Source organism: Bos javanicus, chromosome 16 (genome assembly GCF_032452875.1).
Source record: "Bos javanicus breed banteng chromosome 16, ARS-OSU_banteng_1.0, whole genome shotgun sequence".
Lineage (NCBI taxonomy): Eukaryota > Metazoa > Chordata > Mammalia > Artiodactyla > Bovidae > Bos > Bos javanicus.
In genome coordinates this window covers 50,669,142-50,691,192 of record NC_083883.1, presented here as the reverse complement: position 1 = coordinate 50,691,192, position 22,051 = coordinate 50,669,142, and the positions used below count along the sequence as shown (strand labels likewise).

Genomic DNA, 22,051 nt, shown 5'->3' with positions numbered 1-22,051 from the left:
GGGTCATGGGAGGAGCCAGCATCACCTGTGGTGGTGCAGGAGGAGGGAGGGAAATGGCCTTCCTAGTGGCCCCAGACCTGAAGGGAACCAGGCGTGTTCTGGCCCCTGTCCCCTAGTCCCCTGTCCTGGAGAAGGTGTGGGAGGACTGGTGCAGGGGGCAGTGAAGGAGCACCAGACAAGCCCACTGAGGGGGGCAGGACGACCCATTCCGCCGCAGGGAGAAGGGCACCCACCACATCCTCCACTTCCGGGGCTCAATATGAGGCAGCCTGCCTCTGTGTGTTTCTTCATATGGGTCTCTTCTGACCACGCTGTCCCACAGGGGCCTCTGCTGGAGCCCCTTCTATGAGCCAGGGGTGGGGTGTCAGTCTGTAACACCCTCCCATGGGAGCCCAGCTGTTCCTGGGCTCAGGAAGAACCCAAGTAGGAGACAATGAGATGGGAGGCAAGTTCCACTGGGCTGGAGAGGGTCAGGAGGGCTTCCTGGAGGAGATGGCTCTGCAGTTCTGGTAAACTCCCCTTCTGTGGTGCCCCCTGTGTCTGTGTCACAGGGAGGGCCTTTCTGGTTGAATGGAGCATCTGGAGCTCTCTGGGTGGGTCTGTGCAGAGCCCACCCCAGTGTGGAGTGGCTACGAAGCGTGGGCCCTCAAAGACTGAGCTGCTTCAGCCACAAGGCCCTTTCCCCAGGGGTTCCTGCCTTTGTTTACAAAGCCCCCCTTTACCCCTCAGGCTTGATGCCTATGGCTCTGTGATACCCACATTTTGAACCTCAGGTGAATCTCATTCTGTCACTTGTAAACATCTCAATGCCTGACGTCCAGAAGGAACCTCGTCTGAGGTCTTCCAAGGGTTTGTTCTTTCAGGGGAGGCTGGAGTCCGGGATGTGGCCTTCTTTCCCTGGATGATGCTGAGGCTGAGGGCCCGATCTGGGGTCGAGAGAGTGGGGGTGAGTGCTGATTCCTGCCCATCCAGGGGTCTCCCTGGGGGGAGAAGTTAGGAGCCCTTGGGCTATGCCCCCAGCTCTGGCTAGCATGGCCACCTCAGGGACAGATCAGAACCAATTTTAAGTGTGTGGGTGGAGGCCAGTTGCTGCCCTCAAGCGCTCAGCAAAGAACCCTCGATTTCCTGTCCCCTGTAGGGCTCTGCCCCATTCCCTGTGTCCTCCTGGGGTCCAGGATGAGAAGGATCTGACCTGAGAGTCGTCAGAGCCCCCAGCACTCCTCGGGGTCGAGCGCCAGGTGGAAAGAGAAAAAAACCTCAAGTACGAGGTGAAGCTGTCCACTTGGTGTCAAGGTTGGGAACTTCTGGGGACAGGGACAAATCAGATCAGACTCTGTGCACCCTCCTGAAGCTCAGAGTCAGGAGGGAGAAGACAGGCATGATGGAGTGTTTGCATCCCCAAAGATAACCCCAAAGATAACCCCAAAGAGGCCTGTAAGTCCCTCCCTGTGCTGAGGAAGGAAAGAAATACCATCCCCCAAGAGAGATGCTGAAGAAGAACATTGTTGAAAGCAGCTCAGGGAGTCAGAAACAACCCAAGTGTCCATCCACAGCCTGATGGATGACTGAGGTGTGTACAGCACACTCTGGTGTGTCAGGCATCCTGACAAAGAAGGCGATTCTGACACCTGTTACAACAGGATGAGCCTTGAGGACACTGTGCTCAGTGAAAAAGCCAGACACCAGAGGACAGATATTGTCTGGTGCCACTCAGGGAGGTCCCTGGAGGAGTCAAATCCCTGGACAGAAAGGAGAGGAAGGGGCCCAGGGGCTGGGGGAAGTGGGAAGTGAGTGAAAGTCACTCAGTCATGTCTGACACTTTGCAACCCCATGGACTATAGAGTCCATGGAATTTTCCAGGCCAGAATACTGGGGTGGGTAGCCTTTCTCTTCTCCAGGGGATCTTCCCAACCCAGGGATAAAACCCAGGTCACCCACATTGCAGGCAGATTCTTTACCAGCTGAGCCACAAGGGAAGCCCAAGAATACTGGAGGGGGTAACCTATCTCTTCTCCAGCAGATCTTCCCCACCCAGGAATCGAACCAGGATCTCATGAATTGCAGGCAGATTCTTTACCAACTGAGCTATGAGGGAAGCTATGGGGGAAGGGGAGAGCAAGTGTTTAATGGGGACAAAACTTCAGTTTGGGAAGGTAAGGAAGTTCTGGAGACAGATGGTGGGGATGATTGCAAACAATATGAATGTGCTTAATGCCGCTGAACTGTGTGTGTACTCAAAAATATTAAGGTGGTCAATTTTATGTATAGATGCCCTTCACAGGTATCAGTGACCTTCACCCCACAGCAGTCCACAGGTGGGTGCTGTTCTCACATCTGCAGGTGGGGAGACCAAGACCTGAACAGGTCATGGGGTGGCGAGGGGCAGCTCGCCCCAGAGCCTGCGCACCTGCTCCCCTCTCCCTGTCTACCTCTAGTCTTACACATCCTGATAGAAATGATGCTTCAGCTCAGAAATCAAATTAATATTTAGAAAATACAGTTTATTTCATGTGCCTCCCATACACGCAGTGAGGGAGCAGTACTGAGAGTCCCACCAGGAGAAGCTCTAGGGAGGTGATGACTTCTGAGCTCATTCTCAAAAGACAGGATTTTGTTCTTACTTTTAAACACTGTAGCAATTACATGACTAATACATACTCTCTGGAGAAAAATTAAAATGCACATAAGCATAGAAAGAGAAAAAAGTTATAATATCCTAAAGTCCCATCACTTGGAGAAAACCACTGTTAATATTTCAATTTATGTTCCTGAAACTCTTCTTGAGTTTCAGAGACACATCAGTGGAACTAACTGGTTTCATAGATCAGCTCTTTCTTGCTGGAATTTGCTGTTGGGAAGGCTTTGGGGAATTTGCAAATCAGGACCCAGGAAATTTTACCTGGGGAAGCTGGACCCTGCATGGTACCAGACCCGGACCTAAGAGTGGACACAACCTTTTCTCAAAGAGCCACAAAAGCCTCTGATTAAGATGGCAGGTTAAACATGTGTCACAGCACTTGTACTGCAAACCCACTTGAACCACAATAAAGAGATGATGAAAGACATTTACCCACAAGGTGGAGAGGACAGAGCAGCCACACGTATCTGAAAGTTGAATTGCAGATGGAGCCGTGGTAACTGGGTCACAGACAAAAGAGAGACAGCCCTAAATGGAGAGTTGGAAGGTGAGATTTTGCCAGATTTAGGAGACAGAGCACCCCTGCTTGATCTCAGGATTGGCCATAAAACATCCCTGGATGAGGGATGCATGAGTGGCTATGGTCAGGAAGGCTATATGAAAGGGGACTATGAGGAGTCCTAGGTCGCCTTTCCCTCTAGCTGCCCCTCCCCCTCCAGTCACCCCTCCCCTATGTCAAGAAAGCCCAAAGTTCTAGTCCCTGGAATGCAGGCAGCCTTGTGTGCCTGCTGACCAAAGAGACCCCCATCTCCACACCAGTGTGGCCCCCAGAAGGCTGAAGGTCAGACCCTGCCTCAATCTATAGGAATTGATTCGGCCCCTAAGGATGGTGTCACCAAGGGTTCCCAGGGTCACCATTCTGTGAATCTCAGAAGCAATAGCTTCTGCATCCCTCTCAGATCTTCCAGCCAGCTCTGTATGCCCCCTTCTGGATCATGGGCAGACAGCCAAGGAGCAAAAGACATTGGAGGAAAGACAGAGACTGAAAGAAATAGAACAAAGCCATTAGGAGGACACGCAGACCACATGGGCAGAAGAAAACTTGATCCTAATTATCTTTCCAAAAACAAAGAACAGAGGAAATACATTGTGGAAAAGCAGCAAAAAGACATTTCAAAAAATGCTCCCAGAACTGAAGAGTAAGCTTCCAGTTTGAAAGAAACCACTGTGGATGAGATCAGACATTTCCGGTGCATTGTTGTGAAACGCCGCAACATTTGGGAAAAGGAGAGTCTATAGATTCCAAAGACAGAAAAGCAAGTCACGTGTGTAGCATAAGGAAATAGAATCTCCTTGAACTTCTCAACAGAGACCCTTGAAGTAAGAAGACAATGGAGCCAAACTCTTAAAATTCTGGATGAAAACCATCTCCAATCTAGAACTTTATACCCAGCCAGACTAGCATTCTAGTATGGTGGAGGAATAAAGACCTTTCCAGACATGCATTGTCCTAAAAAATGTATCTTCCAGTTTATCAGAAGTTACTAAAGAATGTGTTCTACCAAAATGAGAAAGTAAGCCAGGAAAATACAGGTGCTAGGGAGCAGGAGATACAAAGGAGTTAATTCCTCAGGGAATAACAGAGCTTCAAGGACTGTGGCTATGGGCAGGATGTCATGGGCCATATCAGAGCAGAGAGAATAAGGAATCAGATGTGAGGACCATTATGACCAGTATGCCTACAGCCACTGGATTAACTCTGGGGAGCCTGGCTCAGACCTTTATCGTGACCTCACTTGTCTTGACCACAGATGGATGAGGGTCCTGCTCCTTCATGTACGAGTTTCCTGTGGTTGGTGCAATAAGTTATCACAAACATGGTGGCTTAAAACAGCACAGATGTATAGTTTTACTATTCTGCAGGTCAGAAGTCTGAAATGAGTCTCACTGGGTGAAAATCAAGGCACTATTGCTTGGGCTGCTTTCTTTTCTGGAGGGTCTAAAACAGATTTTCTTGTCTTTTCCATCTTCTACAAATGCTGCCTGCCTTTCTTGGCTCCTGGCCCCTCCCATGTGCAAAGCCAACAAGTCTGTCTGAACCTTTCTGCTCCATGTACCACATTTAAAGATACGGCACCCAGCCACAAAACCCAGGAGATGCTCGCCCTACTTTGAGATCAGCTGATTAATCATCTTAATTCTGTCCGCAACCTCAATTTGCAGCCTCCTCCAGCCCACTGCTCCCAATTGATTTCCTTTTCCTCTCCCTCTTTCTTTTTGCTCCAGCACTGGATGCTCTCACCTCTGGGCTCTGCATTGGCTGTTCCCTTTGTCCAAATGCTGCTCTGCTCGATGCACACATGGCTATTTTCTCACTTACTCACATCCCCACTCAAATACCACCATCTCAGAGAAGTCTCCCTGGGCCACCCTGCTGGGAATTGCACTCTCTTCACCCCTGACCCTTCACCTCTCTTCCTTATTCCCATAGCAGTGCAGGCTCCCACTTGCTGAATCTGGCTTCTCACTGCCTCCCCATGAGAAAGGGAGCTGGGAGGTGTATTGTGTTTCAGCCACAATATATTCTTGGGGTTATGACTGCCTTGGCAAATAGTAGGTATACAATGAACATATGCTCTTGAATGGATTTATTGCCCACACTGCAAGGTCTGGGCACCTAACCTTTTGTGTGCGTGTGTATGTGCTCAGTCATGTTCTACTCTTTGTGACCCTGTGGACTGTAACCCACCAGGCTCCTCTGTCCATGGAATTTTCCAGGCAAGAATACTGGAGTGGGTTACCACATCCTCCTCCAGGAAATCTTCTCGACTGAGGGATTAAACCTGTGTCTCCTGCATTGGCAGGCAGATTCTTTATCACTGAGCCACCAGGTCAGCCCTATTTTCCTGCTAGGTGTTGGCTTCCAAATAAAGGTCTCCTGTCAACACCTGGGGCTGGAGCCGGACTTGAAACCTTCACCTGTTGAGATGCCACAGCTTTTCCTCCCGTGGCGAGGCAACCACTGAACTGTGCTCTGTCTCTCTGGACTTGCCTATTTTGCACACTTTGTATCAATGGCGTTCTATAACACGTGGCCTTTTGTGACCGGCTTCTCTCACTGAGCACCATGTTTTCAAGGGCCCTCTGTGCCGTAGCGGGTACAAGGACTCCACTCCTTTCGATGGCTGAGGAGCACACCACGGTTTGGATTAACCACGTTTCATGTACCCACTACTGGTGATTTTAACATTCTACAGTCATTTCAACTTAAGAAAGCTGCTGTCAAATCAGTCAATCGTATAGGAAATCAGTCCTGAATATTCATTGGAAGGACTGATGCTGAAGCTGAAGCACCAATACTTTGGACACTTGATGCGAAGAACTGACTCACTGGAAAATACCCTGATGCTGGGAAGGATTGAAGGCAGAAGGAGAAGGGGACGTCAGAGGATAAGATGGTTGGATCGCATCACTGACTCAATGGACATGAGTTTGAGCAAGCTCCAGGAGTTGGTGATAGACAGGGAGGCACGGTGTACTGCAGTCCATGAAGTCACAAAGGGTTGGACACAACTGAGTGACTGAACTGAACTGAACTTAAGCTTCTGTGGCTGGTCTCCCATTTTCAGGGATCTGTCTTGGGTGATAAAACTGGAAAACAAGTCTAGGAGATAGTTAACACAAATACCTGTGGGGTCGTTACCTCTGGCCTGGTTGAAGGGGATGCAGTCAGGGGAAGGAGCTATACAGAGAACTTTGAAGAAAAATTATCACAAGCTCGTGCTTCATTCACCCAGGAGCTGAGGTCAGTGCTCATGTTATACACTCCAGGTGTGCACATGCGGTCTTACACACTGACCCATCTGTGTGATCATTTCAAAATGGAAAAAACTTTAAAATGAACATAAAGCTTTTAAAACATATGTTCTCAGTAGTGATTTTTAAATAACAGATTTATTGAGATACAATTAACATAGCACGACAGTCTCCATTTTTAAGTGGGTTGTCTGGGATGTCCCTGGTGGTCCAGTCGCTAGGACTCTGCTCTCCCAACACAGAGGACCCGGATTTGATCCCTAGATCCTACGTGCTGCAGCGAAGACTTTGCATGCTGCAACTAAAGATCCTGCACACCGCAATGAAGACCCTATGTGCTGCAACTAAGACCCGGTGCAGCAATAAAAACAAACAAACACGGAAGACTTCAGTAAATAAATAAAGTGGGCATCTGTTTCCAGAACATTTTCATCTTCCCAGGAGGAAACCCTGTGCCAAGGAAGCAGTCACCCGCCACGTCCTCTCCCCTACCCTGGCAACCACTTGCTTCTTTTCTGTCTCTGTGGATTTGCCCATCCTGGACATGTCATGTAGGTGGAATGGAATGGTACGTGACCTGCTCTGACTGGCTTCATTCGCCGACTTCGTGCACACTGTGGTCCACATCAGGGCTTCGTTCCTTGCTGTGACTGACACTCCTCCACTATACGGAGCAACCACATCTCATCTCCCCATCACAGGTGACTGTCGAGGTCCTCGCTCATTTCAACGTGATGACCCTGCAGCCAAACTCATCCTAGGCTCCGAGAGACCCCCAGGGCCCCCAGCTTCTGCTGGGGTCTGAGCAAATCCTTCAGGAAGCCTTAACAGTCTTTCAACTTAGAACCTGCGTTTCAAAAACAAAGGCTTGAAATGCCATCTGTGGCGTTGAATCCGTGATCACCGTTTTGACCCAGTTGTGCTGATGCAGGGAGACCTTTCTGATGTCCTGGGCGGAGCAGAGAAAGAGAGCAGCCAGGATGCCAGCGCTGCTTTTCTTATTTTGCAAAAAGCATACACACAAAAGGAGAGTCACTAACCGCTGATTTGATTGGGAAGGCAGCCTTCAGCGAATGACATCATTGGGAGAACATAAATCTTGGTTTGTATGATTTATTTATGTTAAGAAATCCACATATGATGCTGAGTTTTCAATGGCTTTGTTTAAGTGATAGTTTTTCCTTTTTAGTGAAAGTTGGAGCGATGATAAACAGCTCCAGCTGTAAAAATTAAAGGCGGAGGTGAAGCCAAGGTGATTATTACACAAAAAATCTGAGTTGGGGGGGGCATTTGGCCCTTCTCTCCTCTAAAATGAAAATTACCCTCTGCCACCATGTGCCATGAACAATTACCTGCTGTTTATTAATTAACCTCTTTTAAAAGCACCACATTTCTACTTGAAACTGTTATTTCTTTAATGTGAAAACTGGCTTATTCGTGTTTATTAGAACAACCCTATCCCATGTGGTCCAGGCTCAGTGCACACTTAACTGACACATATATTTTTTCAAATGACACATTTCATGATTGGAAATTTCTTCACAGAAGCCCAGATTCTAAGTCTGACTAGCTTGAAATGTTGGCTCCAAACCAGGCCCCCAAAGCCACTGGTCTGTGCCCCAGAATGGCCCTGGGATGCCCACACTGAGAGGGGTCCTGACTGTCCAGCAACAGCTAGACTCTGAGGAAATACAAAGCCTGGTGGCCAAGTCTTTCTGGACACAGGCAAATAAACATCTCGGTCATCATCAGGATCCCCCTTTGGAGCTCACAATTCTGTCAGGGCATGAAACCAGGAAAGGTCCCGATGGAGACCCCTCCCTCTGTAGACATCCTTCAAGGGTTGCCTGGAGCAGGGCTCTGTGTCAGCCAGGTGACTCCCACTGCACCTCCCAGGAAAGTTCTCGCTCCTCTGAGCACCAGTGTCTCCTCACTGTGGTTCCATGGTGTGGGATTAGGGCCATATGCACTGGGATGGAGCCCAAGGGTGGGAGTGACTGGGGCAGCTGCCAGCACCCTGCCTGGCTCTGGAGCCCCAGTACCCCCTGGGCTCCACATCCCAGGCCAGGGAACTGAGGGACAGACCACATGTCTCCTGAGGATGCTCTTTCTGCCTGTGTCCACTGTCCCCAGCACCCAGCTGACCCCACCCACTCACTCACCCCTGAGCAAGTGGTCTTCCCTTTTCCAAATCGTGCGTTGCACATCAGGGCATCTGGGTGGTTTGCTCATTGCTGCATCCCTGTCACTTGGCACAGGCTGCTGGATGCAGGGTGGGGACAGGTAAAGGATAGGACGCTCAGCACAGGGCTGTGGGCCCATGGCCACAGCCTGGAAGGTCACCTGGACCTCCCCTCCCCCGTTTCTAGGGCTGAGATCAGCCTTCAGGGATCCCAGGGTCACTTTCAACTCACTCAGCCCTCTTCATTCATTCATTCTTTCATTCACTGAGCTCCAAGCACTGGGACCCTGGGGGGGGAGGGAAAGGGGAGGGCAGAGTAAGATGCTCTGGAAGCTGCAGGTGTGCGGGAACAAACAGCCTTCACTTCAGCTCGCACTGTGTGACTGTAAGTTCAGGAGCCCCAGCCTTACCAGGGCATCTGGCTGTAAGTCAATGATTGAATGAATAAATGAAAAGTCTGCACATGGTCTGAGAGCCTTAGCCTCTTAGCAGGCACATGGTGCCTGTGAGAGGTGCTGAAGGCAGGGTGGGCCTGACTCTGGGAACCCATGAAGAGCCGCAGCGGGAGGGGAACCCACAGCTCCCAGAAGCCCCGTCCTTCATCCTAGTCCAACTGGCCCTCTGTGGCCTGCACGGGAGCAGAGAACAGCCCTCCATGAATCCAGGTCAGCCCGAGGGATAGGCTTTGGTTCTGGGAGAGGAGGGGTCAGAGGGCACAGGGAACCCTGCTGATAGCCGTCCCAGCTCCAAAAACCTGAGCTCCCAGGAGGTGCCAGGCAGCACACTTGCCTATAGCTATGCCCACAACACCCACTTTTTCGCCCCCAAATTACACTGTGGGAACTGAGATGCCCGGGAAGCTGGTGGGGGGCTGCCCCAGAGCCCCAGGTAGAATGGGGAAGCCTCTGGCTCTGACTAAGCTAAGCTCCTCTGATCTGCTCCCTCCCCCCCGCCACCCCGTACCCTCCCACACCCCTCCACCCCCCACCCCCATTCCCACCCACTCCTACCCCCCCCACCCCACCCTCCACCCCACCCCGCCCCAACAGCTGCCTGCTTGTCCTGGAAGGGAAGCAGGGGGCGTCCTGTGTGAGTGGCAGGGGCAGTGCTCAGGCAGTCCCTCTGCTGCCCCCTACCAAGCAGGACACTCATAATAACTTCACTGATACCACTGCGAGGGTGGGGGGACTCCCATGAGTGAGGGGCTGCTACCCTAGCCCCTCAGTCCTCAGTGAGGTCCCCTGACCTGCCACTCTGGCCACCACTGGTCCTTCCTTCACCAGGGAACCTCCTGCGGATGTGCGAGGGCGGAGGAGGAGGGAGCTCCACTGCCTCGGAGGTGGCTAAGTCCTGTCAGGGGCAGCACAGCCAAGAACCGCGAGTGCCCGCTCCCTCCCTGCAGCCCCAGGGTTGTGCAAGGCTTTGGGTGCCTGAGGCAGAAGCAGGCGGCCCTGCCCCAGGGGACAGGAATCCTCGACCGATTCCGTCAGCTTCGGGTCAGGCAGCACGAGGGGTAATTTTTTCCCCTGCCTGAGGTGGTTCTGGGCTCTTCTGTTTTCTTGCTTGTTCAAGAGAGCTTCCTGCAATGACTGGTTTAGCAGCAGGTAAAAGGGACCTGGGGAGAGTGTGTCCATTTGGTCTCCCCTGGCCACCCGATTCCCCACCCCCTTACCCTCCAATGGTCTTGTCCAGAGAAGCAGTGAGCAGCCAGGACATTTTGAGCAGGCCATGCCCCTCCCCTGAATGAAGGCATTCAGTCCCTCAATTCTCTCCCTTACCGGCTCAGCTTCATAGTTTAAGGCTGATATTTTTTTCTTTAATTTTAATCTTTTGGCCCTGCATGTTGGCATGTAGGATCTTAGCTCGCTGACCAGGGATCGGGTCTGCGCCCCTGCATTACTAGGGAAACGCTTAACCACTGGATCACTAAGGAAGTCCCCAGGCTGATCTTTAAACCCAAGGTCATGCCCCAGGGCCCCTCCCAGACCCACTGGCCATCCCCCACCGCGGCATATAGGGGGCGGTGGTAAATTCCCTTCTAGGAGCTCAGCTGGAATCCTGTCCCCTCCCGGGGCAGTCCCATCACCCACCCTTTGCGAGATCTGGGGTGTCCGGTGGTACCACCCCGAGAGTAGGAGCCTGTTGCCTTAAAAATCTTTCTGCACGCGGGGCCTCAAAGGAACCTGAGAGAGCCGCCCAGGGCGAGCAACACCCCGGCCAGAGGCTGAGCGGAGACGCCTGGGCGCCAAGCGGGACCCTCACACCTCCACCACTGCGCCCGCGGAGAGGGAAGTTCCGGGGTGAGGGCGGCGGGGGGAGATGGAGGAGATGGAGGGAGGACGACGATCGCTAGGCGCAACCTGGGCCCCTTCGAGTCTGTGCACGACAGCTGAACCCCACCGGCGCAAACCTGGCCCCAAAGGGTGGGCAGAACTGGGCCCCGTCGGGCGTTTTCCAGGTCCTCTCTCCCCGCCAATCCCATATCAACCCTGGGAGGGGCGCAGGAACTTATGGCCCCGTTGCACAGGTGGGGAAACTGAGGCTCGGAGAAGCATCTCCCCGCAGGTCCTCCTCCGGGGTCACGTCTGCAGCGGGACCAAAGGAGAAATTTGGTTTCCAAACTAACGGGGTCGGGTGCGGGGAGGGCAGGGACCAAGGTCCGGAGGAGAGGGCTTTGCAAACCGAGGCGCGGATTGCCGGCAAGCCGACTGGGGGAGTCTGTTTCGGTACCGGCGGCCCGGCGGTGAGCTCGGCCCTGGGACGTCTGGGGACGCGGAGGACCGGCTCGCACCCAGAGGCTTCCGGGACTCCGACATCCGGAAAGCAACGCTGCTCGCCGTTTTCGTTGTTTCCAGGGCTCTGCCCGCGCGCAGCCGGAACTGGGAGCAGAAGGCGGCGGCCGCGTCCACGCGGGCAGCATTCCGGAGCGACCACAGTGCCACCTTTACCGGGCGGAGCTCTGCCCGCGTCGTGGGGCCAGGGCGCTCAGGGGAACGAAGTTGCTCCCCGTGTGCACGGGCTGGAGGCCCGGGGATGCGGGAGGCTCGAGGGTCCCCTTTCCAGGTGGCACTGGGTGAATGCGAGGCTCAGAATCCGCGCAAACTGGACGACGGAATTCGTGAGCGGCTTTTGAAAGGCCCTGGGATGAAGGGGGAAACCGTGGGAAACCGATTCCGTTTACCGCTCTCCGAGGCCGGAGCCCGAGCCCGCGCGCGGTGACTGGAGCCGCGCGACTCAGCCGCGGAGTTCGGCCCGCTTGGCGCGCCGCGGGGAAGGAGTCACCGGGCGCCTCCTGCGCTTTCTGGGCCGCCAGTTTGGGCCGGCAATCCGGGGCCATCTCCCACCTGGCTCAAAGGAGGGAGGTCAAGCCCACAGCCTCAATCTCTTTAAAAAAAAAAAGAAAAAGAAAGAAAACGAAAGTCCCGGTTACACGCCTCCTCCCGAAGCCTGGGGCAGTCCCCAGCTGCGATTCCCAGGCACCTGTGTTCCTGAGCGGTGGTGCCCAGGCCAGGACTCCAGGACCAGGCAGAAGAATCAGCAGGCCCTCCCAGGAGGCGGCCCGTGTACAGAAGACAGCGTGCCCCTGCCCCGGTTCTGAACATCTGGGGTTTGTTCGGCATCTGCTGCATGGTTCACATTCCCGGGGAAGTCTTGGTTGGAAGCATCCAGACCCTCTCTGCAACCCACTCCAGAAGCAGGGATTCGGTGTGGGTGCCCTGCCAGGAGGAGTCTGCTCTGAGCTGCAGAGGGAAGGCTTTGGCACATGGCTTCTGAACTCGCTGGGCCAGAAATCAGGACCTGTGTCCTTCTGTCCTGTAACCTTGCCTGGGTCACAGCGAGTGCCTCTAGGTCTGGGGTAGGAAGAGGGTCAAACAGGAGCCTGAAATATCAGCCCCAGGATCCAGGGAGGTGCCTGTGGTTCCAGGTGAGGCGCAGTGCTGGGGCAACACCCATGGCAGGCCGGTGTGGAGGTCCGGCTGGGGAAGAAAGGGCTCTGTAGGTTGTCTGTGCCCCCCACCCCCTTGCTGGACCAAACCCTGATCACCCTGGGCTGGAAGGCATTCAGTCCCCGAAGGGTCCCCTACTGGGCTCCTCCGAGACCATCTCCATTTTCTTCTCTGTGTAGTTGGGAACCATACTGCTTGTCCCTAAGCGTCCCTCGTGGTCTTCCTCCTGCTGCTGCTCAAATAGGAGCCATTCCCATTCTGGGCAGAATGTGCCCAGAGAGGGAGACCTCTGTCTCAGCCAGACGCCTGGCCCCAAGTTGGAGGTGGGGCAAGGCTGGCGGTCTGGACCCCCTCCTGGGGCAGTTCCGGAAATCGGAACTCGGAGAGGAGCCCCGGCTTATAAACTAATGGAGCTTGCTTTTATTTCCCCAGCTACTGTTTTCCAGAGCAAGAATCTGAGGGTGAACAAAACTTGACCTGGAATCTGATGGAACCGGGAGACTGAGTACCTGAAGCCAGTGGTCAAGTTCAGTGAGCACAGAGGAGAACCTAGCAGGGTCACTGCATCTAGGTCGTAGGCTGCCCATTCCCACCTCCCAGCCGCAGTCAGCAGAGGGGCTCTCTGGGCATCTCTGATCCTGCACCTCCAGGCACACAAACCTCGTCATACAGACCTCCTCTCCACAGACCAGGCCTCCACAAGTGGGCATGGGGCCCACTTGCTCCTGGCCGAGCAAAGGGACCCTCTAGCCCCACAGTGTGGACCCTGGGAGTGCATGACGCCTTGGTCTGGGTTTCTTGGGAGCCCCAGGCCCACAGAGGCTTCTTGACAGCCCTGCAGGACTAATTTCACTTGCTCTCTCCCAAACCCAGCCTTTTCCCAAAAGAGTTCATCTGGTCTTGGGTCTCCAACCACACTTCCTCTCTTGCTGGGAAGGCTGGGAGTGGGCTGGGCTCCGGGTTGAAGCAGGATTCTAGACTGTGGCAGAAACTGCTGGTAAAAGTCCCTCTCCAGTGCCCTAGATCCCAGGGTTGAAGTCCGTTCCCAAACTTCTTAGGGTGTAGAGCACACGGCTGCCCACACCCCATCCGCCCTCGGACGTTCTGACAGAGCTGGAAGTGCCCCTGAGGAGGGCACCAGGGACGACGGGGATGGGTGGCACTTCTGCACCCCCAACCCCAGCGCGGGGTCCCCAAGTCCCTGCACCAGTCATGAGAATCCCCAAAGCTTAGCTCACTTTGAAAAACAGCCTTTCAACCTTTTAGCACCATTGAAATGAAAACAGCCTGTCTTCTGCCTCAACTGGCCTGGCTTGTTTCCCCAAGACTCCTAAAGTCAGCAGGGAGGGGTTAGTGGAGGGGAAGCGGGGCAGGACTTGGAGCTGGCTGCCGGGAGGACCTGTCTTTGATTTTCTCTGTTCCACCCCTTCACTCTCCAGTACTCTCCCTGAAGCCTGACCTGCTTGCTCTTGGTCAGGTCTAAGTCTCACCACGCGGGGGCAGGGCCTGGCCAGGCCGGGCCATGGCCTTGGGGACGGCCTGCCGGGGCTTCTCTAGTTGACGAGGCTAATTTGAGAGAGTGCCCTGGGGGTGTCAGTACCTCAGCTGCCTTCCTGGCCATCCCTGATCGCTAGTTTACCCCTCCCCAGGCAGGCTCTGAGCTCAGCCCCTCCCCACTCTCCAGGGCCCTGGGGGACCACAGGAAAGAGACAAGGGCACCAAAGGGCTCTCTCTGCAGGACACCTGCCGTCCTTCCCCGGGCTGGCAGGCTGGCTGGCGAGGGTGTGATCCCAGAGTCTGAAGGGTGCTCCACAATTTTAATCACCTCCTGAGCTGAGGGAGGGAGCGTGGAGAGGTCCTGAGTGAGCTGGAGCACCCCCAGAAGGAAGCTGGGCCTTCCTGACCTCGGGTCCTGTGAGTGCCTTCGGGGTGAGAGAAACAGTGCAAAGCTGGGGATCTGGGTGGGGAAGGGACCCTCAGAGCAGGTGGGGGTGCTTCACAGGAGCCACTGTAGCACCCTTGGCCTAAAGGAGCTGGGAGAATATGGGGTGCGGAGGTATGAGGGTGACCTTGTGTTTTCTCTGGCCAGCGCCCAGCCCTGTTCTGCTCCAGCTAGAGCCTGTGGTGGTTGGGTGGAACAGACAGTTCCAAATGAAGGACTCCAGCCACCTTCCTCCCTCTCCCAGCGACTCTTCCCCTCACATACTCTGGGCAGAGGGGAGGTCTGAGACCACTAGGACCTGCAGCCATGCCCTACTCCGCCTGCAAGTGCGGACTCCCCTGCAAGCCCCTGAGGGGCAAGTAGCAAGGCCCAGGAGCCCTCTGATCCAAGTCTCCGAGGAAAGATGGTCAGGGTTTGGGACAGGACGAGGGGGAGGGCTGGGGTGGGGGACAGGCAGCCGAAAGGCGGGTGGGCCATGAGACTGAGTTGCGGGTGAATTCCGCGCTGCCACCACGGGCAACACTCACCGAGGGCTGGAAACAGTGGAGGTGGCAGTCGGTGGGCACCAGAGCCGGGCAGAGAGAGTGCCTTCTCCATCCAGGGCGGTGAGGGGGCTCCAGACTGGACACCCTCCAGCAGTAGGGGCTCTGTCAGGGTTGGGATCCCCGCAGGGAAGCAATTCGAACTACAGAGAGGCCAGGGCGGAAGGCCCAGCACACTGCCGCTGGCTTTTGACAAGCGGGGCTTCTTCCAGCGGCTTCTCCTCTGGGGTAGCGTGGGCCATGCACCCCTCGCCATCAGGGTGCCTCTGCTAGACTCCGGGATCTCAGGGTAGTTCCTTGGACACTGCCAGTTCACCTCCGTTATGGCAAGGGCACGGGGCTCCGAATGTAGATCCCAGAGGAGGCCCCACTGGTCTCCCTGCACAACAAAGGGGAGGGGCACGCCCGGACCCCCTCGGAGCAACAGATACCCCGCACCGCTGCCCAGGACCCCTCTCCGGCTCAGGCTAACCCTGCGGGCAGCTCCAAGTCCCGGAGACTGGCAGAACCCCGGTACTTGAAAGGGCGCGGGGATGTCAGCTCTTCCGTTTGCTTCCAATTCATTCTTGAAGCCCAAACATGCTCGACAGGCCAATTCTCACCGTCCCCTCCAGGGCCCTGGGCCCGGACACCCGGCCTGCGCCCAGCCTTGCCCCTTCGTTGCCGCACCTCCTAATTTGAGGGCTGCGGGGCAGAAGAAACACTCACCCAGTCGGCTCCCACCCGGACTCCGGCACCTGCTCCTCCGCCCGCTCTCCAGCCCGAGACGCACCTGGGCCTCGAGAGGCGAGGGGGACGTGTCCCCAGAGGCTCCGTTCGCTCGTGGTGGCCCAGCTTGGGCGCTCGCGCCGCTGGGTACTCACCTGGGACCGCGGAGGCAGGAGAGCGCGGGCCTGCCCGAGGGAGGCGAGGTGCGGGGCGCCGGGCGTTGGGACCGCTGCCCGGGTGCCACCTCCCCAGTGCCCCGCGCGCTGCTCCCCGCAGCTCCGCGCGAGACCGAGGGCGGCGGGTCCGAGTCCCGCCCGCCGGCCCGGGCAGTGGCTGAGCGCGGAGCTGGCGGCGCTGCCGCTGTTGTTTTTGAGCCGCGAAGCCCGAAGCTAGAGCGGTTGGGTGGGGGCGAAGGGGAGGGGGCGGGGGCCGGGGAGGCCCGAGGGGGGCGGCGGGGCCCGAAAGGGGCTTCGGAGGAGCCGGGTTCGGGAGATCGCGAGCCAGGGGCAGGGGCGGAGGGGAGAGCCAGGAGGAAAGCGGGCTGGGACGACGGTGAACGCGAAGCTTTTTAATTAGTAATAAAATGCAATAAAACGAAGCAAAACCAGCCAGACCCGCGTCCGAACTGTCGGCGCGTTTGCCCCCAGATCCAAGGAAGTCTTGAGGACAAACGCCGCCGCCACTCCATCTTCGGCCCAGCTGGGGCGGGAGCAGCCGCGCGACGCGACGCAGGGGAGGGGGGGGAGTCACCTCGCCTCCGGGGCCACCTGGGTCTTTTTAAAGTGTCCGGGGTGCGGGCCCCGGGCGGGAGCGCGGAGCACGGAATGTTTTCTTAAAGGGCCAGTTCCTAGCTGCGCGGAAAAGGGGGGGGAGGGAGGGAGGGGGCGGGGGGGGGGTGAGAGATAAGTGAGGTGAAGACCGGGAAGGCCGAGGAGAGCCCCCCAATCCCGCGCCGAGGAGGCGGCGGCGGCGGCGGCGCGACGATGAAGACGATGAATACATTGCAAAGTTTTTTTGGCCCCGGCGAGGGGTGTCAGATTGAGTGCTCTGTGCGCATGTGCGAAGGTGTCCAAACTGACAATGCTGGGGAGATGAAGATAGTGTGTAGCTGCTTCTGGACTCAAGGAGGAGGAGAGAGGTTCCGCGAGCCGACACCATGCGATCCAAGGCGAGGGCGAGGAAGCTAGCCAAAAGTAAGTCTCCCGCGCTCGGCCGCGCCGCGCCGCCGGGCCCGGGCCGCGGGCCGGGGCGTCCGGGCCAGGGGTGCGCGTCGGGGCGCGGCCGGCGCGCCTCAGGCTCTCGGCCCCCGGATCGGCCGCGCGGCCCGGGGGCTGCTCCGCCTCCCGCGCTCCAGGGCGGCCGGGCTCGGCGCGGAGGCTCGGGGCGCCCGGGCCGCGCGCTCCCCGAAGGCGCCGGCCCCCTCCTCGCCGAACCCCCTCCCCCCCCCCCCCCCAGTGTCAGGCGCTCGGGCCCGGGAACCCGAGGCGCGCGGTGGGGGCCGGGGAGGGGGGCGGAGGGGGAGGGCTGGGGGTGGAGGGGAGCGAAAAGCGAAAGTTAGTGAAAAGTTGACGAAAGGGGAGAGCAACTTTTTCCTCCTCGCTCGCTCTCTCCCTCTCTCTCCGAGTGGCTCTCAGTCCTGGTCAAATCATATTCCGGGCTTTTGAAATAGTGGGCGCTAGAGCACCGCCTTTGGCGTCCGCCAGCCGGGCGCAGAGGAGGGAGACCCCGAGCCGGGGAGGGGGCGGAGGAGGGGGCGCGGGCCGGCGCCCACCCGGCTCCGCGGGCGCAAAGGCAGGGGTGGTGTCGGCAGGATAGCCATAGCCACTGGGAGAGCAAAATGGAGATGTTTCCCTGGGCTTGGAACTGTGGTCGTGAAGTTTATTCCCAACTGGTGCCCCGTGCGGCGGCGGGCGCTTCTCTGCGACTCCGGCAGCCCGCGCGGCTGCCCCGGCGCCGGTGCCCCCGGCAGGAGGGTCCCCACCGGGCCGCCTTCCTCCCCGCCGCCACCCCGATCTCGGTCCCGCTCGGACCCTCCCGCTACCGCTCGCCTGGCACAGCCCCGGGGCCCGGCGGGGACTGACCTGCCCCCGGCGAGACTGCCGGGTCCCCGGTCTTACTTTCTCTTTCGCTCCGTCTCGGGCCGAGCCCCGGGCTCCGCGCGCACAGCCCGCCGCCGGCCCGGTCCTCGCCGCCGGCCGGGTGCGCTCGCCGCTCGCCCCGCAGACCGCCGCGGCGCCTGGGGCCGCCCGCGCACCCTCCGCGCCCCGGTCGCTGGCTCCATTCACTGCCAGGCCCACCGGTCCGGGGCTGTGGCCCGAGAGGCGGGCAGGTGGGGGCAGCGGCGCCGCGGCCCGGCGAGCGCGGTTCCCGAAGCCCGGCCGCGGCCCGGCTGCAGCGAAGCGGCGAGCGTCGCCGGGAGCGTTCTCGGCGCCTCCAGCTTTCGCCGCCCCCTCCTCCCCAGCCGCCCGCCCACTCGCTCCCCCTTGGGAATCCCTGAGGGACCCGCTCCCCTTGGGAATCCCTGCGGGACCACCAGGCCGATCAGTCCGCTCCTCCTGGGCCAGATCCTGCCCGGCCGGGCCTCGCAGCGCCCAGGGCCGAGCCCCCAAGCATGAGCCCAGGGGGCGCGAAACTCACGGCAGTTTTCCGAAGAAGTTCTACCCTCTTGGTTCGGTGGTCGGCCGACTCGGCCCGACAGCCCCCGCTCCACGCCCAGTTGTAGGCCGCGCGTTAGGCCCGCGGGGGAAAAGCAACTTCCAGCCTCCACAGGACGCCCCTGGACCCGCCCGCGGCCGCTCGGGCCCCTCGCTGAACCGCCCGTTTTCAGTCTCCTGTGCCCAGTGCTCCTGGCCTCGGCCTCCCTGGCCTTCTGTGACCTCTGGCCCCTCTTGGTGCGAAAGAGGCCCTGTGTTTAGTGGCTGGTGCGGCTGGACTGTGTGTGTGTTACCTGTCCGCCGGCAGACGCGTGGAGTGTGCGTGTTCAAGTGTATATCGGGGTCTGTTTGTGCACCGCGAATCTTCTCAGTGACTCGGCTTCCCGGTGGCAGGCCGCCCGGGTCAGACTCCCTGAGGAAGGGCCCGAAGGTGAAGTGAGAAAGTGGAAGGCGGCCGAATTCTCGCCAGGCCTTCGCTGCAAGCGAGAGGCCGGCTCCCTGCGCTCGGCGCGGCCGGGGAAAGTTCCGAGCGTCCCCCACCCGCCGGTCTGGCCCACAGCTCTCTCTTCCAACCCAGACAGGTGGGGAAGATTCCCGGTCTGGCTCTGCTCGGGGCCTAGAATGGATGCCTGGCATTGACCTGCAGCCTGGCTCAGCAGCAGGAGAACTGGACTCAAGGGGAGGGCAGAGCACAGAATTCCTTTTCCTGGGAGTCCTTATGGAGAAAAACGCAGCGCCAAGCAGGTCTGTCAGGCCAGACCCAGATGGAGCTACACTGGAGCGAGCTGGGGAACTCCTCCTGCCTGGGTCGCACAGCTAGGACAGCTGCCCCCAGCCCTCCCCAAGAAGGTGGTTCAGGCAGGCACAGGGACCTCAGTGCCTGCTGGACACAGAGCACTGGGTCCACTGGGAAATTTCATTTCTTTGACGATATTTTTGCCAGATGTGGACATCCCTGGGGACCTAACTCCATTACCTGAAACCCCATGGCAGCGGGGCAGTTCTGGTGCCACCAACAGAACCTCCACCTCCAAGCTACATCCTGCCAGGGTCAGGGACCTGGGGGAGGGGAAAGAGGTCGTGGTCACAGGGCCAGTGTGCTGCACAGGGCTGTGCCTGCAGTCATGTGCCAGGCATGGAAGGACAGCCAGGTTGTGGTGGTGGTGGGATGTTGTGATCCCCTGATTCAGAGCTTGGGGACTGCTCCAGACAGTGTATCTGGGGCTCTAACTTCGTTTGTGTGTCCCCAGGACCCCTTTCCAGGGCCTCTCTCCTGCTGAGTCTATGTTTTGGGTGAGCTGGTAGCACCTTTGGAGCCCACATTGGGGGCTCTGAGTTGCAGGGGCAGAGGCCACTGGGGCTCTCAGGCCAGGGCTACGAATCAGCGGCTGGAAGCCCTCTGTCTCAAGCTGCCTGGGAAGGCTGATCTGGGTGAGGACAGGTCTGGCAGGGTCCCCTCACACTCGGTGGGGCTTGGCTAGTCAGTGGGAAATCAGGCGTCCCTGCCCTGTATTTAAAAATGAAATGGCACACAAAAGCTTTGTGTTTCTGGCACTGTTGGGAGCCAGGTGGGCAGGTCAGCACAGCCATCGTGCCCTCCTGACCTCTTCACAGCACAGCTGGGGGACCCTGTGTGAGGGAGGATGTGCCTCCCAAACTGTGTCCAGCCAGGGCCCCCATGGGAGCACCGGTGAGGCCTGATCCCCATGGAGGCAACAGACCCCAGAGTCCTAGATACGGTATATTTCAGGCCTGGGAAGTTACCCTTCGCAGCTGCCAGCTACCACCTAGCCTCTGGGATGGGGTGGGAGTGGGGGTGGGTGGGGGCTGCTACCCCTGATACCTCCTTGGAAAGGGGTCTGTGCGACAGGGTTGGGGAGACTGGCTGCAGACTGAGCTCCCAGCCGGTTCCTTCTCCCCAGCAGAAACAGACTAGGCTCCCGACTTGCTGGGCCCAGCCCTTCTCCCACCCTGGGGGAATCCTGCCCCTTCTACCAGTCCTCTTCCAGGAGCCTGGACAGCAGCTTCCCATCTGGATGCTTGGTAGGGCAGCAGCGCCAGGAAATGTCCAGCGGGAGTCTGGCGGCTCTCCCCGCTTCGGACGAAAATGCGGAGGCCGCGGTGGAGGGGCGGGGTGCAGGGCTGGCGGCCAAGGCCAGGTGCCCCGCGGCGGTGCGCGGATGGCCCTCAAGCTCTAGCTGGCCAGGGGCCCCTCGGATGTGCCAGGGCAACGAGACCTGCGGGAGGGGAGATGCGGGTTCATGGCGTGACCTCCCCCTGGGGCTAGCTGGGGGAAGGGGAGCCGCTGGGCCCAGGGGCTGCTCAGGGCTACTGAGCCCCATCACCTCATGCTGCTCAGGGCTGCCGGCTTCTCCTCTCAGCCGCTGGCCTGGAGCAGGTGCGGGCTGAGCCTCCCCCACCCTCCAACGGCCCCAGTTCACCAGGCAGCTCCCCTCTGGGCAGAGTGCGGGGCAGGTGACCCAGTCCGGCGATTCTGTTGAGAGGCCTGGTGTGGGTGGTGGGGCCAGCCCGGGGGTCCCATCAAGGAGCCCCTTGGGGGAGGGTCGCCAGCTTGCTGGGCCTCCGTGGGAGCGATTAGCCCCCTGTTTTATTCAATTAGGAGGCAATTAGGGATCCTTGGGGGCTGGGCTAGTAATTAAGGTGCCATATAATTAGAGTTTCAACAAAAATTATCCAGGATTAAAAATCTTGTGAATAATTTCGTTAAAAAATTTCAAATAGCGTTAAATACAATTTATCAGGTTTTGAATCAAACCCGTGTAACAAGTCTTGGACGCTGCAGCTCACGTAGCCGGTGCGGGAGGACAAGGAACAGCCGGGGCACCGTCCCGGCGCGGCAGAGAAACTTCTAGAGGCCAACCGGCCCGGCCTCGCCGCGGGCGCGGACTCCGGCTGTCCTGGGCTCCAGACGGCGCGGGCCGGGGCGCGGGGCCTGAGGACCCCGGGCTGAGCCGATAGTCACCGCGGCTTGGGGTTCTCCGCGCACAAAGTCGCTGCAACTCCGGCGTGTGTTGCGGGGCCCGCGTCTACACGCGCCTGAGGTCGGTGGCGGTGGCTCCGTCCGCCGGAGCGCCCCTGGGCTCAGCCCAGCCCTCCGCTTCCGCGGCCGCAGTCCGCCCCCAGGGCTCTCAGCCTCCCTGAATTTCCTGGACAGAAAAGGGCGGCCTCCGCATCCCGCTCCCCCCCTCCCCCGACTGCTGACCCTCGCCCAGACTCCGCGGGCTGCAGACCGTCTGCGGTTCCAAGTCGCTTCGCGGATCTGGGACCCGAGATACGTGGGAGAGCGCCCGGAAGACTAGGTCTCAGTTGGGCGGGTGCGGGAAAACCGAGGTGAGGGTGGAGGTTCGGCTTTCCAGGAGCGATCTCTGCTTTACGCCAAGTTGGCGCTGGGGCCGTTCGCTCCCGCGCGCACCTGCAGGGAGACCCCCGAGCAGAGCAGGCTGCAGCCTGAGCCGCTGCCCAGATTTCTGTCACCGCCGCAGCCTCGGAGAGACGGGCCTGTAGAGGTGCTCATGGTCCACTTGGGAGACTTCACTCACCTCCTTTCACTGACCCTGAGAAGGATAAAGTATGGTGAGCTGGCACCACTTTTCTGGGTAAG

General features: G+C 58.3%; 1 protein-coding gene and 2 long non-coding RNA genes across 8 annotated transcripts in view; 1 reads left to right on the top strand and 2 right to left on the bottom strand.

The window, feature by feature from the left end:
* Positions 1-6,573: 6,573 nt before the first annotated feature.
* LOC133227901 (uncharacterized) lies at positions 6,574-9,615 on the bottom strand. Of its 3 annotated transcripts, none has more exons than XR_009729997.1 (3): positions 8,869-9,600; positions 8,617-8,716; positions 6,574-7,674 (listed from the first exon to the last, which is right to left on the bottom strand). It is a non-coding gene; the product is annotated as an uncharacterized LOC133227901 (long non-coding RNA). The 3 variants fall into 3 exon arrangements; XR_009729996.1 differs by having other exon boundaries at positions 8,617-8,713; positions 8,869-9,599; XR_009729995.1 differs by having other exon boundaries at positions 8,617-9,615.
* A 52-nt stretch (positions 9,616-9,667) lies between these two features.
* On the bottom strand, positions 9,668-16,658 carry LOC133227903 (uncharacterized). Of its 2 annotated transcripts, none has more exons than XR_009729998.1 (3): positions 15,053-16,658; positions 12,117-12,613; positions 9,668-12,020 (listed from the first exon to the last, which is right to left on the bottom strand). It is a non-coding gene; the product is annotated as an uncharacterized LOC133227903 (long non-coding RNA). The 2 variants fall into 2 exon arrangements; XR_009729999.1 differs by having other exon boundaries at positions 12,117-12,352.
* Positions 16,659-16,885: 227 nt separating this feature from the next.
* PRDM16 (PR/SET domain 16) overlaps positions 16,886-22,051 on the top strand; it is a 340,531-nt gene continuing 335,365 nt past the window's right edge. For all 3 annotated transcript variants that reach the window (XM_061382973.1, XM_061382972.1, XM_061382975.1), the window contains exon 1: positions 16,886-16,968. In XM_061382973.1, coding sequence (XP_061238957.1) covers positions 16,932-16,968 — 37 coding nt within the window. In that variant the 5' untranslated portion in view covers positions 16,886-16,931. The remainder of the gene's footprint in view (positions 16,969-22,051) is intronic.